The sequence below is a fragment of the Amblyomma mixtum genome, chromosome 9, assembly GCF_055824585.1.
Source record: "Amblyomma mixtum isolate Tamu chromosome 9, ASM5582458v1, whole genome shotgun sequence".
Classification (NCBI taxonomy): Eukaryota; Metazoa; Arthropoda; class Arachnida; order Ixodida; family Ixodidae; genus Amblyomma; species Amblyomma mixtum.
In genome coordinates, this window is record NC_143020.1 from 18,341,275 (window position 1) to 18,357,115 (window position 15,841).

General features: G+C 45.7%; 1 protein-coding gene and 1 long non-coding RNA gene across 3 annotated transcripts; one reads left to right on the forward strand and one right to left on the reverse strand.

The window, feature by feature from the left end:
* Positions 1–3,906: 3,906 nt before the first annotated feature.
* LOC149328420 (uncharacterized) lies at positions 3,907–8,878 on the reverse strand. 2 transcript variants are annotated; one of them, XR_016285566.1, is made up of 3 exons: positions 8,681–8,878; positions 4,877–5,039; positions 3,907–4,025 (listed from the first exon to the last, which is right to left on the reverse strand). It is a non-coding gene; the product is annotated as an uncharacterized LOC149328420 (long non-coding RNA). The 2 variants fall into 2 exon arrangements; XR_016285567.1 differs by lacking the exon at positions 3,907–4,025 and having other exon boundaries at positions 4,870–5,039.
* A 4,886-nt stretch (positions 8,879–13,764) lies between these two features.
* Positions 13,765–14,856, forward strand: LOC149328421 (uncharacterized). The gene has a single exon (XM_089558995.1). It carries the CDS (start codon positions 13,765–13,767, stop codon positions 14,854–14,856), a length of 1,092 nt encoding a protein of 363 aa, XP_089415121.1.
* Positions 14,857–15,841: the final 985 nt, after the last annotated feature.

Consider the following 15,841-nt stretch of genomic DNA (forward strand, 5'->3'; position numbering starts at 1 on the left):
AGAAAGGGCTTGGAATGTGTCAGTGACGCGTCAAAATCATTGTACAGGAGTGAACTTGCCTTTTTGGAACAACATTGCTAAATTTTTATTGTTGACTACGCGTGTTTCAATCGTTGAGTGTCACTGTTTCATCGTTTTATTGTTAAGGTCTGTGCATGTTTTTAGCCATACGTTGTTACATTCAGTTAGTTTTTATTCTTTCCACAATTCCATTTCGTCATTTTTTATCGGTTTTACCCTTGTTACCTGCTATGGATGTTTTATCGGTTTTTATGGCTCTTTACACCTTGTGACATTAACTGTTTAAGTCATCATGTATTTTTTTTGTTACCATCCCCTTGAGATTCTGCTGACTTTTAGCCTTTTCACCCTGTTATGTTTTTATCGCTTTTATGGCTCTTCACACCATGTGACATTAACTGTGTATAGTCATTGAGTGTAGTTTTCATTTTGTTACCACCCCTTTTGATATTCAGTTCACTGTTAGCTTTTTCACCTTGTTTTGTTTTTATCGCTTTTATGGCTCTTTGCACCATGTGACGTTGACTGCATCTTACTATCTTTGGCACTGCCTTCCTATATATTGCGCGAGTTTCGCTCAATAAATTCAGTTGTCAGTCAGCGCTCTTTCCTGTCACTTCCTCGTTTCGCCTTCGGGCTTCTTCTTTCGCGCTGTTTTCACCAATGTTTGAAGATTTAAATCCGTGAAACCGCTGACACCCACCCAGCGAGGCAGCAAGAACAATAGAGAAGGTTACAGTGGCGCCACAACGCGTTGTCTTTGTAGGCTGGCACGCTTCCGGATTGCCATTCGCGCATCTTACGATGTTTCTAATTAACTGCACGCCACCCCCCCCCCCCCTACAATACATTTAGCTGGGGTTACGTCGTATTTCTAAATCGCGGATTCTACTAGGTAAAACTAACGTGTGTCCTAAACCATCTTCAGCGCGTACACTGAATAATTACCGTTACCTTTGGAGCGCTCGGCCCACCCGACGGGCGAAAACGCGAGATGCTGAGGACGCTGCAAAGGGAAGGAACCAATGGGCTTACCCAGCAATCTGATGTCTCTCTTTTACGTCCTAGCGTTTTGTGCTAACGCATAACCACGCTGTAAAGAACTCCGAATCGCATTACATGAAATCAAGGACCTTCTTTACCGACTTGAAGTGCTAACAATCGCTATATCGGTTAAAGGAGCGCCGGCGATGTAGCTTCATCCACAGTCGGTGTTCCGTTCTTGTCGGTCATTTACCGGTATTTCAGGTTCGAACAGCAATGACAGAAATAATTGCGATAACAGGTTCATTGTAACTCGCCTGATTACAGCTAACTGTTCTTCTCTGTGTCTCATGGGCTGGTTCTATTTATAGAGGCTGTACATAAATATTTTTGCGCCTTTCAAGGGTGGCTTAGAACGCCCAGGCTCGCAACTCGGGTAGCGCACGTGCCTCACGTCTGGCCTCGGCGCATTGCTCCCGCCGCGAATGCTTCTGTCAAAGTGACGGCCATTACTCCGCTTGAGATCCCTGGCAGCTCATTTATGCGCCGCGTCCTTCAGCCCAGCTTCTGCATCCCATTGTTCCTCAATGCGAATGACGCACGTGTGCAACTATGCAAATGGCAACAAAACGTCAGCGCAGTCCCGCTGCTTCTCGACGCGTGCGCTTGAATCACAGCCGTTATACGCGGTGCGCCCTCCGCCGTTCCTCCTCTCTCTATCTCCTGCACACTCCGTACGGCGGATGAGCGGACGTGGTGTGGCTCCAAGTCGAGGACGCAGGTTTCATTTTCATTTCATTTGTGTCCATTTAAAATGAAATGTAAGAGGCCAAGGTAAAAGCTGCTTGTCGGCAGCTTGAGTGGTCCTTAGCCTCTTTTACATATTTGGAGATGGATGGGAAAGAACACTTTTACAAAAAAAAAACAGAAAAATGGTTACATATATCGCGATGATTTAAATGATTGCTTTTACAAGAAGAGATGAGCTCCGATGATTTTAACTTTTAGATGTCAATTCCGGTTTCGGATTTATAATTTAGTAGTCGCGGAAGGGTGTTTGCTATCATTTTTTGACCATAATGAATAAACCATTTTTCAGCGCTGTGTGTTATATGTGGACTTGATGTTTTTTTAGGTTTCCTATACTTGTTATTACGTTGCTAGTATCTTTTAGGCGGATGTAGTCGGTGCGTAACAGAGTTCGTTTATAGAGAAGATGGCTTTTTGGTAGGTTGTACATTGGCGAAAAGGTGTTGGGTGTGTGAGGTATAGGGCATGTTCGCAATAGCAAGTATTATTTTATCTTCCATGAGTAGTGTCTCAGTTAGATTAGAAGGTGATGCTGTACCCCATTGAAGATGGCAATAATTTATATGTGACGCAAATGGTGCATTGTAAATGAGCAATTTTGTTGACATGGGCCGGAGGTAACGAGTTCGATGTAAGATACCCGCTATGCGGCTTAATTTCTGCAAAGTAAAATCGATGTGAGCGTCCCATTTCAATGCGTCGGTGTAATATATACCAAGTACTTTTACTGAACTAACGGCCTCTATATTCAGTGCATTTTATGATATCGTGGGCGTTTGTAGAAGACACGTATCTTTTGTGTTAAAGATGACTGCTTGTGTTTTCTTAGAGTTTACTTTTATACTGTTGTCCTGGCTGCACTTACAGAGATGGGTTCGGAAATTGTTCGCGGCGTTAATCAGGACTGTATAGCAGTTTGACGATAAAAACACTAGTGTAGTCTGCGTAGTATATAAATTTTGGTTCCTTGTGGATAAGAATAATGGCATTTATGTAAATGTTGAAAAGAAATGGACTGCGAATAACTCCCTGAAGGTCACCTACTGTATTTGTCGTGTGGATCATGTGTGAGTGTTTATGGTCGCATATGCAGACACCAGCAACGTTTCACTGAAATAATGTTATGTCGCCTTCGCATAGGACACACACACCTGACACACAACTACTTGCTTAGAAAAGAAGAAAAACTTGTTTGTGAAAGATGCGCAGACGAGCTCACGCTAAATCATATCTTATTTGCATGTTCAGACCTAGAAAAAACTAAGAAAAATGTATTTTAGTCAATTTTCTAATCAATACATTCCAGTTCGCCCAGCTCTACTCTTGAATTATAATGCAGTTATTGACATTTCTCATGTTTTTAGCTGATTACGAGAGCGTGGTTGCCTTAATAAACTGTGAATGCCTCACTTTATTTTCATAAACCTCAGCCACTTTCTCATTCCTGAGAAGAAGGCTGAGGTGTCTGTTTAATTGGTTTGGGGCCTCTACATCCCTGCCCGGCAGAGGATAGCCTCTGAAGTTACCTTACCTTCTTTAATGCTTTTAGCATTAGCCACTTCAAACGTTTTTCCGCCCTTTACATTCACTAGTTGCATGAAAAATATTTTAGGTCCTTTACACCACAGTTTTGTTTCTTTATAAAAATTCTGCACAAGACAATTTTCCATACCTAGCGTTTGGAGCATGATGCCTTATTCGCCTATGTTCCACGAAACACAACACAACTCTAAAACAAATAATGCGTGTGCAGATGGTGTTTGCTCGAGCGCCGCCACTGGTCGCAAGCTGGCTTATGCGCAAGTGCTTGTTAAACAAACGTGCGGACAAACCACTCCACAGAGAACTTAAATTTTCCTGCTTCCAGTCAACATTCCCCTTAATTTTTTTTAATAACAAGAGAAAAGGTGCCACAACAAAACACTGCAAAATAAAAGAACACTTGCTTGCACATTAAGAAAACATTGCAGGACGAATTCCACATGGCGAGATACATAACGTACAAATGTAAAAACGTAACCTGTTAAGCACCTGTTGCTGATAATGTTTGCCGATAGTTTTGGTGACAGCGCAGAATGGTCTTGCATCACCTGTCGCATATTTGTGTCTTGAGAAGAAAGCATTGTCCACCTGTATGCTCGTTCTGGAGTCTTCTTTTCCGGCCACGAGTGTCCGGAAAACCCGCGACGGATCCAAGCCTTGAAATTCCACTGAATACAAATAAACCACCATTGCGTTATTGCGTTGAACTTTAGCCGTTGGAAACGTGAACTAAATGAGGAGTATTGCCACAGTAACTTTTTAGAAACGAAAGTATTAGCGGCCGCTACGTGCTACTGGGTGTTTCACCTAAAGGCCCATCTCCATGGACACATCCGAGGCGCACCAGCGCAGCTCTTACGCGCCCAGCGCCGCACCGCGACAAGCGTCGGAAAACATATACAACTCGATGGCCTGTCGCTCCCTTATAAAAATTTCTATAGAAAGTCCATAGACTGTCTATAGACTTTAGTCTATGAAGTCTATAGACTGTCTATAGACAAATCCTTTAGACTGGTCTATAGACAGTCTATAGATTTATGGCCATACACTTTTAGTAGACTTTTGTCTATAGACAGTCTATAGACAAATGTCTACTGAAAGTCTATAGGTCCATAGGAAGTCTATAGACACAGGTCTATAGACAGTCTATAGACGATCTATAGACTTATGGTCATACATTTCCTATAGAGTTGTCTATAGACCGTCTATAGACACTTGTCTATAGACGGACTATAGACGACCTATAGACTTATGGCCATAGACTTCCTGTAGATTACTGTCTATAGACAGTCTACAGACAAAAGTCTACTGGTCCAGTAGACATGTCTATAGACTGTCTATAGACTTCCACAGGTGTGTGGCCTGGCAGTGCTATAGACCATTGTCTATAGACAGTCTATAGACCTCTGTCTACGAAACTATTAGTAGACCATTATCTATAAACTGCCTATAGACAGTCTACAACCGTTGAAAAATGTCACCAGACAGAGTTCACAAATGACACAATCAATATACTTACAAATTTAGTTTTATTTCCAAGCTATTCCGGCTGGGAATATGCAATACATGGACCATAAGAATGCACCACAGTAACATAAATGTTGAAAGTAACAGTCCGGCTAGTTTCCTCAGAAGCATTCTTGCGGTCTGTTGTCTGCAGTCAATCATCCGGGTGTGTTCACCTGTACAGCACAAAGGAAAAAAATAACAGAGGAACTGAAAAAAAATTCCCATTCCATCTCTACACATGTGCTTTACAATGCAAGGCATATCCTGGCTATGCCATTCTAGAAAGGCAATCTTGATCTTTTGGTTTGGTTTTATGGGGTTCAAAGACCCAAGGCGACACAGGCTACGAGACGCTGAAGTGAAAGGCCGCGGAATAATTTCGGCCACCTGTGCAGAGTACACAGGCCTTTAGCATTTTGCCTCTATTAAAATGGGACCGCCTAGGCCGGAATCGAACCAGCATCTTTCAGGTCGCCACTGAGCTATTATGCCGGCGCATTCATTTCAGTAAATACACTACAGATTATAAGTGTCTTCATAAAACATTGTAACAAAGACCCATAATCCCTGGAGCACTCTACTCTGAATTCAGTACTGATACTGATTTCTGTATGGCAATCCTTTTACATTATTTGTAACAGAAGACTTTGAACAATTCTGCCACATATCTGCATTGACTCGCAAGGAGCTGTTAAGAATGCCACCTCCATAAAATACAGATTCAGTGCACCTTACACAGGGATCCAAAAAGGAGAATATTGCAGCATCTATTCTTATAACCGCTATAGAAGAAGCGCTTCAAAATACCCTGCGTGAAGCCTGGTATACTCGGCCAAATTTTTAACTGGCTCGGGTGTTGCATCGCTAAATGCACCTTGTAAAAAAGTGCCTTTCGGCTACACTGATGGCATATTCATGACGTAATTTGACGTGTGAAATGTCATTTCGTGGTTCCTTTTTGTTCATAGAATGTTTGAGTGCAGTACTTGCGTATTTATATCAACGTTATCAGAAATATTCGTCTGCCACTACGAACAGCTGAAACAAGCGGCAGACGCGGCAATGAATCTGGTCCATATGGCCTCATCCTCTGGGTAAACTACCACTCCTTTCATGGCGGACAAGTCGTTTACCCAGAGGAAGTGCAAATGCGCCACCAGAACCATTGCTGCGTATTCCGTTAAAAAACCATTATCAAAAAAGGAATTCAATGCAACGCTGAGGCTAAAAAATCGATTTCACAGTCTGCCAAGTTAACAGAGGGCTCACTGATACACGGATTCCGACATTTCCTAATATGGTATGCCTCCATTATCTCGCGTACACGCTGATCTCGATGTCTGAAAAGTATGACAGTACTAGAAAAAATCGGTTTACAAGTTTTCCCCTTCTGCTCTTCTTTTTTGCTACATTCCCGGCAATGCTCAGGAAGATTGCCATAATGATCTTTTAGGGAGTTACGGTGTTCACCAAGCCTAACGTTGAGGCATCGCCCCGTTTGTCCTACATAGCAGCTCCGCAGGACAACGGTAGTTTGTACACTACACCCAAGCTGCAGGGAACAAACGGGGCGCGGTGCCTAACGGTGCATCCGCGCTTTTTTCGCTTATCTCCAACACCTTCTTGCCTGTTCCGTATCTGAGAGCATAAACTGCTCAGCTTGCTTGGCCCGGAAAAAACCACCTGGTATCCCATGCATGTCATCTCGATGACGTGCGGCAAACTAGTGCGCTGGATTAAAAGTGCACAAAAATCCCAAGACGTTGGAAGGGAGCGGCAAAAAGTCGGCGTGGTGCCCTACGTGCATAGAATGGCACATGGGTTAAAGAAGGTAGGGAGCCGCTACGGCGTCCAGGTGGTTTTTTCCGGGCCAAGCAAGCTGAGCAGTTTATGCTCTCAGATACGAAACAGGCAAGAAGGTGTTGGAGATAAGCGAAAAAAGCGCGGATGCACCGTTAGGCACCGCGCCCCGTTTGTTCCCTGCAGCTTGGGTGTAGTGTACAAACTACCGTTGTCCTGCGGAGCTGTCTATGTAGGACAAACGGGGCGATGCCTCAACGTTAGGCTTGGTGAACACCGTAACTCCCTAAAAGATCATTATGGCAATCTTCCTGAGCATTGCCGGGAATGTAGCTGCGTATTCCGCTTGTTTCGGCTGTTCGTAGCGGCAGACGATGAATATTTCTGATAACTTTGATCTAAACACGCAAGTACTCCACTCAAACGTTATATTAACAAAAAGAAACTATGAAATGCCACCTCAGGTGTCAAATTACAACATGAATATGGCAGCAGTGTAGCCAAAAGGCACCTTTTTTACAAGGTGCATTTATCGATGCAACACCAGAGCCAGTTAAAGATTTGGCCGGGTGTACGTAAGCCGATACTCAAACGGGCACAAGCAATACAAAACCAGCAGGCAGAAAAGCAACCAGTTCACCACAGGTTTGCGTCTATAACTTGAAGCACAGAGATGGAACAGCATACTCATACATCTGCGCGCGATCTTAGAAACAAGCGGGTTGCAGCGCTTCCATGCCGCGCTCATTATTCAGAAAACTCATACAGCACACAGAGGCTGCAGCTATGCCGTTTCAAAAGCAGTCGCGAGTTTGAGACAACAAATTACTGTCACGATAAAATACCGTCTGAAATTCACTTAGTTTTTCCTTCAAGTGCAGACCCAAAAGCGCAGTAAAGAGATGTGTTTCTTGCATTGAGGTAGCCTAACCCAACGCTGCTAGAAAAATCAACTAAAGCATTGAACGCGCTCAAAGTAGGAAGTATTTCAATGAAACAATTAACGCCTTCAACAGGCGCAGCTATAATAACACGAGAGCTTAATTTAATTTTAGGCGCAAATAAGCGGCGAATTACATCGGCGTTTTCGTAACGTAACAGTCTGAAATCAGAAACACATACTTTGCCTCTCGCGCAAATGGTATTCTAGAAATCTGAGCAAGCGTGAGCGGGATTCATGAACGAACCAATCGGAACGAAATGTAAGCCACCTCTTGTCGAGCCGACCTTTACCCAGCTTTCAAGTGCCCGCCAGCCAGCGGCGGCGGCCAACGGCTCTGATGACAGACATAGAGGAATCCGTACGTGTGCAACGAAGGGGAGACGGGATGGAGCTCGTGGGTTCTTCGCGGTGTTTGAGCACGCCGGCCATTCGCGCCGGCAATGAATTTTATACCATCACACTATAAGCATTCCTCCAGCGCCGCTTGTCTACAACTTTAACAAACGTCTCGCGCTCCAGTGTGTAGAGTTACAAGACACCTTTGCTGAAACGTCGGCGTCCACGACGCGCACCGAGCGAGCGTCTATACGTAGCAAGAAATGCACACCTCAAAAAGAACAGCACTCCAAGGTCCACACAGGCGATAACACAAAGATAAGAAAATGAACGTAATCCACCACAGAACGAGAGTGTATGTAAGTACAGTACGTTTTCAGAGGTGCAAAGTAAATTGAGCTCACACGGCGCTAACTAACGCACAGTTCCATTTCGGCCGTCATTCACAGGCTAAACGACATTTCTGGCCGCGCATCTACCTTGAAACACGAAAAACTTAGTAGACAGCTCGCGAGGAGCGGCTTATCATCAAGGGCATCGCACAGACTGCCTTTCCGCGCGTTAGTAAAGACAGCGGCACAGAGATAAGCGGCATTAGTCGAGAACCCGATGGCTTCCGCCTTAGAAACGAAGATAGGACGTTTCTCACTGCGCACATAATCTGTTCTGCACACACAGCTCTGCTTAGAGTTGTTTAGGAGACCAAATGAATAAAATATAAACGTATAGACTTACCGTAAGCGGACGATGAAGCTGGATTTTGAAGAAAACGTAATCCGCGAAAAAAACGTCGACGCCACCGACGCAGCCACGCACAGGGTTGTTTGCAGCCCGAATGATTTTCCGCCGTCTCGCGGTAAAACGGTAAAAGGTGAAACAGAAACCCATTTCACGGTCTCATCTTTATCGCTCGCACTCTTGCCGTGTGCAGCTTATCTGATATCCAAGACCACAGAATGCAATTGGTTTATAAGCGTAAATTCTTCGCTTACCCTCTAAAAACCTTATTGTTTACGTGAAAACAGAACCGAAATCTAACTGCTTCACCGTATACGCGCCGCATCTCCTACCGAATAGTATGTGGTACAATTATCAAATAATAATTATAATGTTGCATAGCATAACGTCTTTTTAGCGTGCGTTCGTGTTTAGAAAACTGATATGCTCGACATCAGCGTGTCATCTGCTCCGAAGTAACAGGTGCAAGGGTAGGAACGAAAAAATACTGGCTTTGTGATTGTTGCGTCGGTGCACTTGTGATTGTTGCGTCGGTGAATACAAACTGCAAAGGTATAGATGGGAGATGTTAATCGCACAGATGACCAGGCTCTTTGAGACTATTCTGAGGTGTTTCTAAGGGATGGGCGCTTCCTTGAATTCTCATACCCGTCTTTCCCTCTTTATTTTAAGCACGTTTTAAAGAGAAATGTACAAGCTTTGATGAAATGTTTCTGATTTCAGCGCGTTGGACAGTATCAATCGAAAGATGGAATGGAATTGTGTCGAGCGATTCCTTTAAGGGACAGCGTATTCATTCGATGTAGTACAGTTTGCGGCGCCCTTACTCCAAGAACGGCTGCCTTTCCTCGGCTTACTTGTTAGCATTAAATATTTAATTGTATTGGCAATATACGTCACGATATAACGAAAAGGAGCTTGTCAAGGCTCCTGAAAACTATATACAGGAGGGTGTTGTAATGTCCTCAAGCAATACTTTTATAATTTCCGTAATAGCGAAGGAGGTGGAGGACACCCGACATAGTTGCGGTCACCAGATTCAGGTCCCCACAGCATGCAGTGCAAAAATAAATTGACATTGTTCTATACTTAGTCGAAAGTCAATGTATCGAACATTGTTAGATAAAATTAGGATTGTTATAGACTGGTCTATAGACAGCAGACTATCTATAGTGTACAGTGTATAGACGAAAGAAAATTGAGGTAGTTGTAGACTGTAGTCTATAGGGAGTCTATAGACCGTCTATAGACGAAAGGAAATTGAAGCAGCTATAGACCGTAGTCTATAGAGAGTCTATAGACCGTCTACAGACGAAAGCAAATTGAGGCAGCTATAGACCTTAGTCAATAGACAGTCTATAGACCATCTATAGATGAAAGAAAACTGAGCCAGCTATAGACTTTGGTCTATAAAACGTCTATACACAAAAATAAATTGAGGCAACTATAGACCTTGGTCTGTAGAGAGTCTATAGACCGTCTATAGACAAAAGGAAATTTTGGCAGCTATAGACCTTTGTCTATATCGAGTCTATAGACCGTCTATAGACGAAAGGAAATTGAAGCAGTTATAGACTTTAGTCTATAGAGAATCTATAGACAAAAGGAAATTGAGGCAGCTATAGACCTTAGTCAATAGACAGTCTATAGACCATCTATAGATGAAAGAAAACTGAGCCAGCTATAGACTTTGGTCTATAGAACGTCTATACACTAGTGCACTGCACGGGCTCGGGCCGGCCCGAAAGCCCGGGCCCGGCCCGGATATGATTGGTTGTGCCGGGCCTGGGCCGGGCCCGGGCCTGAAGTTGCGGGCCCGGGCCGGGCTCGGGCTTAAATCTACGGACCCGAGCCGGGCTTGGGTCAGTACAGAAACGGCTGGTGTCCGACTATTCATTCACTATTGCAGAGTGAAGTACACAACTGCGGCATTGGAGCAGCGACACGAATGAGCTGTGAGTTATAGTACGCGCTCAGATTAAAAACTAAGCTTTATTCGTTGACTTATCTATTTCCTTATTTCCACGCCGCCGTGGCTTAGTGGTCAAGGCGCTTGATTACTGAGCCGGGGAACCAGGCTTTGCTCCTAGCCTTGGGGGCCGCATTTCTATTTAGGCGGCAAGCACGGCAGCCATGTACTTTGTGGTATCATTGCTCGTTGAAGAAACAGAGGTGGTCGAAATGATCCGGAGCCCTCTGCTTCAGTGTCTGTCACAGCCTGAGTCCCCTTGGGTCCTTAAGCCCCAAAAACATAGCTTTTATTTTCAAGCTATATTTCTCTCATGTGAGAAAATTCCCAAACTAGAGCACGTCTGGTTTTCTTTTTGACCAGCTGACCGGAACGTCTTATAAATAAAATAGCCACAAAAGCTCGCGAGAGTTTGTCTCATCTCATAACCACATCTACCCCTCCTTGCTTCTTCAGCCTGGTTGTCATGACAGGTGTTTTGCCGTGTAAGTTATCACGTGGTTCACGCGTTATTTTCTGCTCCACCTGTAAGAGTACAATTCAACCGGTCTTGAATGCCCATTGATCGTTCGTCATCCCAAAACATGTCTATCCACTATTAAAAATGCATTCGGGAAGAACATATTAGTTTAGGGCGCTTATAGTCCTCCAACACGCACTGTTAAATACTCAAGCCTTTTAACTTTTACTTTCTGCTTAAAGGCGTCCACTTCGGCTATGAGTTCAACCTGTGAGATTACGTTCACTAAAAAAATGTCACCCCACTGCTTGCTTGGCAGCTTTAAAGTTTATACTTCGCGGGCGGCAAAATATAACTGATTAAAATCATGGGGGAGTGCGAAGTAGTCTATTACCTGCGTATGCAGCCCTTTTTATTTGGCTCTCAGAACTTCAGAGTTTATCTTTGCGCACCTACACGAGATCGCTGTCCAAAAGACGGGCCTGGCGAGCACTACTCTTAATCACTTCCTTCTCGGTTAAAAAGAAGCAACTTTCTGCGAGCCAAACTGTGGTTCCAGAACCTTTGTCGGCCGGTTCCTTATGGATCTAGTTGCAGTCTACTTGCTCAGAGCGAGCAGTATACCTCAAGCGTTACTGTGAAACGGGCCGGGCCGGGCCCGGGCTGGGCTTCACTCCGGGATTCACGGGCCGGGCCGGGCCCGCTAGAGCGATCAGTTAGCGGGCCTGGGCCGGGCCCGGGCTTGAAGCCGCGGGCCTGGGCCGGGCTCGGGCTTCAGGTCTCGGGCCCGGGCCGGGCTTGGGCCTCAAATTGAGGCCCGTGCAGTGCTCTACTATACACAAAAAGAAATTGAGGCAACTATAGACCTTGGTCTGTAGAGAGTCTATAGACCGTCTATAGACAAAAGGAAATTTTGGCAGCTATAGACCTTTGTCTATATCGAGTCTATAGACCGTCTATAGACGAAAGGAAATTGAAGCAGTTATAGACTTTAGTTTATAGAGAATCTATAGACAAAAGGAAATTGAGGCAGCTATAGATCTTAGTCTATAGCGAGTCTATAGACCGTCTATAGACGAAAGGAAATTGAAGCAGTTATAGACTTTAGTCTATAGAGAGTCTATAGACAAAAGGAAATTGAGGCAGCTATAGACCTTAGTCTATAGCGAGTCTATAGACCGTCTATAGACGAAAGGAAATGAAGGTAGTTATAGACTTCAGTCTATAGGGAGTCTATAGACCGTCTATAGACGAAAGGAAACTGAGACAGCTATAGACCTTAGTCTATAGATAGTCTATAGACCGTCTATAGACAAAAGGAAATTGAGCCAGCTATAGACTTTAGTCTACAGAGTGTCTATAGACCGTCTATAGACGAAAGGAAATTGAGGTAGTTATAGACTTAAGTCTATATAGAATCTATAGACCGTCTATAGACTAAAGGAAATTGACGCAGCTATAGACTTCAGTCTATAGAGAGTCTATAGACAGTCTATAGACAAAAGGAAATTGAGACAGCTATAGACTTTAGTCTATAGATTTTCTATAGACTGTCTATAGACAAAAGTAACAGTCTATAGGATGTCTATAGAGTCTGTAAAAAGTCTATAGAAAGTCTATAGACCATTTTTATAAGGGCTGCTACCGCGTTCAGCTCGGCTCGGCGAAGCAAACGGCGCGAAGGGCCGTACCGGATGCCGAGAGAACTGCGTTCTCTGATTGGTTACACCGACCGCAAACCAGCGGCCACTTTCGGCGCCGGCGCTAGCGAGGCGCGAATATCTGACATGGACAGATATTTGCCAAGCGCCAGCGCCAGCTCGCGTCTGCGCGTCGCGCATGCGCAGACCGGCTCCGGCGTACGCTGGTACGCGTAGGCGCTGCGCTCGTGCGCCTCGGACGCGTGCATGGAGATGGGCCTTAAGACGTTCCGCAATTTCAGAACGCAGCTCTTTGGCGCCCGTTCCTGCATTTCGCGGCGTCGCCGTTGTCCATTGTAACCAGCTCAGCAGCCGGGGCAGTGCGCTTCGCTAGTTGCGCGCGCTCCTGGCGACATCTCCCGGGACCTCCAGATCACTTAATCGCTCTCTTCGCTCCTCCTCCAATGCCACCCCTGTGCGGCAGTAGTCAAAGCGTCGGATCGGTGGCGGCGGATCTCGATATGTGCACCGCCCGAGCCGAAACGCATAGCCGCCGCCGCTTGTCACTGCGAACCGCCCGCCTATATATATAGTTTATTCTGTGCCAGTTCTTTCTGAGCCATGAGTGATGCAACCGGTGGAAGTCCTTCGTCTGCCACTGCTGCTAAACGAGCTGCCACAACAGAGGCCCAGTGCCATCGCCGCCAGACTCCAGAGGTGGGTGCCGCGGAAGCAGAGGCTTGCCACCGCCGCCGTCAAATTCTTTGCCACCATCTATCGAAAAGCTGGAACAGCTGCTGAGCTGCGCTCAAATTTTGCAGTAGGATGTAGCGAAATCGTCGGCAATTTTAAAAATAGCCTTTTCGAGTTAGAAGAGAGCTTTTTCGGAATAGGACTGTCAGCGATGTAGCGCACCCGATTAGAGTTAAGACGTGCTAGCTAGCAGTGCGGTTAACTAACATTGAGCTGCTAAGTTTTAGCCATTAATTTGTACTCTCACCTTATCAGAAGCATGCAGGCCACCGTAAGTTATGTTCGTATAATTTTTAGAGTTTCGACAGCGCAGTTACCCTTGGCGCCGTGGCCCAACAAATTATGGTCACATAGCGCCAAATGGCGCCACCTAAAAGACACCGCCCGGGTCTGGCATGGGTTCCACGAAGACGATCTGACCAGCTGGGACGTGTGCAAGCAGAAACTGCGCGAACTGTTTGGACGGCCGCTCGGCCGAACGCTTCCCGCTCAGAGGGACCTTGCCTCCCGAGCTCAGGCTTCTACGCAGTCCTATGTTTCGTATATTCAGGACGTGTTGGCCCTCTGCCACAAAGTTGACGTCAACATGCCCGAATCTGGCAAAGTGGGCCACGTGTTGAAGGGAATCGCCGACGATGCCTTCAGCTTGCTCGTATACAAAAACTGCACTACAGTCGAGGGAATTAATAACGAATGTCGACGCTTCGAGGAAGCCAAAAGCAGGCGTATTAGCCAGCCGTACACAAGCCTCCCCAACACGGCTGCGACTTCCTCATGTGAAGACCTGCAGCATCGGGAAACTCCAGCGCCTCGAGAAAATGTGACCCGCACCATCCGACGCGAACCCGAAGTTATGTCCCCTGCTACCCTGCATCTACGTGATGGCGACAACCACTTGCCCAACATCTCGCTGGTACAAGCCGTCGTCCGTCAAGAGCATGCAAACCTTGGTCTCCAGCCCGTCAGCCCCATACAGCCTTCACCACCAGCCGAAATCACTGCTATTGCCCCTAGGCGACCTTCGCACTTCAATCTACGTCGACGAAACCCTAGCGATTGGCGGACAACCGACGACAGGCCCATTTGTTTCCTCTGTCACCGCACTGGCCACATCTCCCGTCACTGTCGCCATTATTGGTCCCGTCGTAGCACATACCGTCCTCTAAGCTCCCCCCGCGACGACGAACAGCCAAGCCACTTCACGCCCCCTCCAGCCCAGCACAGTGCTACAGTCGAGAGGTGGATTCCTCGCGTCAGCCCCTCCCGGTCCCCCCTGCGTCGACTGTCTAGTTCACCCCAACGCCGACGTTCCTCTCCTGGCCCCTACGGACGCTCGCAAGCGGAAAACTAAGTGCTGCAGTGTCTGGAGGTGATGCTGCAGTACAGACCCAGTCAAAAATACCTCGCTTAGCCCTTTGCGCGCACCATAATTTTCCCGCCAGCAATACATGCGCTTCCGAGAAGCTTGCAGGCAAAGCAACCCCTCCAGTGCCCGCATATCGGCAAAAACCAAAATTTTGACGGGCCACAGCTCCCAGGGTATTTACGTTTTTGAAAATTTAAAAACCTATATGGCCATTACTTATGGTTGACTACAAGCATTTCATTAATAAGGATAATAAGAGTAATAGTTCAAAAGTAATTACTATGTATTTAACCAGCCATTTAGCAAGATCTTGCTTTATTCTGACGCGCTAGAGCGTTGACACCGCTATGAAGAAAAAAAAACCGGACTTCTCATTAAAAAGCCTATTTTTAAGAACTGCCGAACATCTTAGGTGAAACAGCGTGCATAAGCAGCTGTCTCACAAGATAAGGCTTGTTTCTCCTTTCTACCTTTTTGTACATTTCAAATAAAAGTTGTCGTGAAATGCAGTTCAAGAGAGTACAGAGAACAGGATTTCTTATTTTTTATTCCTTTGCCCCAAAGTGCGATCTATCGAGACACGTTTCTAGGCCTTGCTCCGAAATGGAGTTGGCCGCAACCGGCCACACGGGAGTTATTATTGCGTCCGGGTAGACTGTGGAATTATGCAGTGCCATAAATCTGTGTACGAAGCTCGTGGCAAAACATATAAAGGATAATACACCTTTTCATTGTTCAATTACCATCTTTAGACAGCTCTCCAACTGAACACGCATCTTTACAGCCGACATCCACACTTCACATAATGAACGCTGAAACGCTCAAATCCATAGCAGTAATTTTCTGGCCTTTCGTCCTTGCAGTGAGCCATTTATTTTGTTCGAGATAGCCTTCGCTCGCCGAGCACATCTGAACACGAGAGCGCTAGCTACCAAAGTGTCTTTTGATCATTTTTTTACTAATCAGTGGC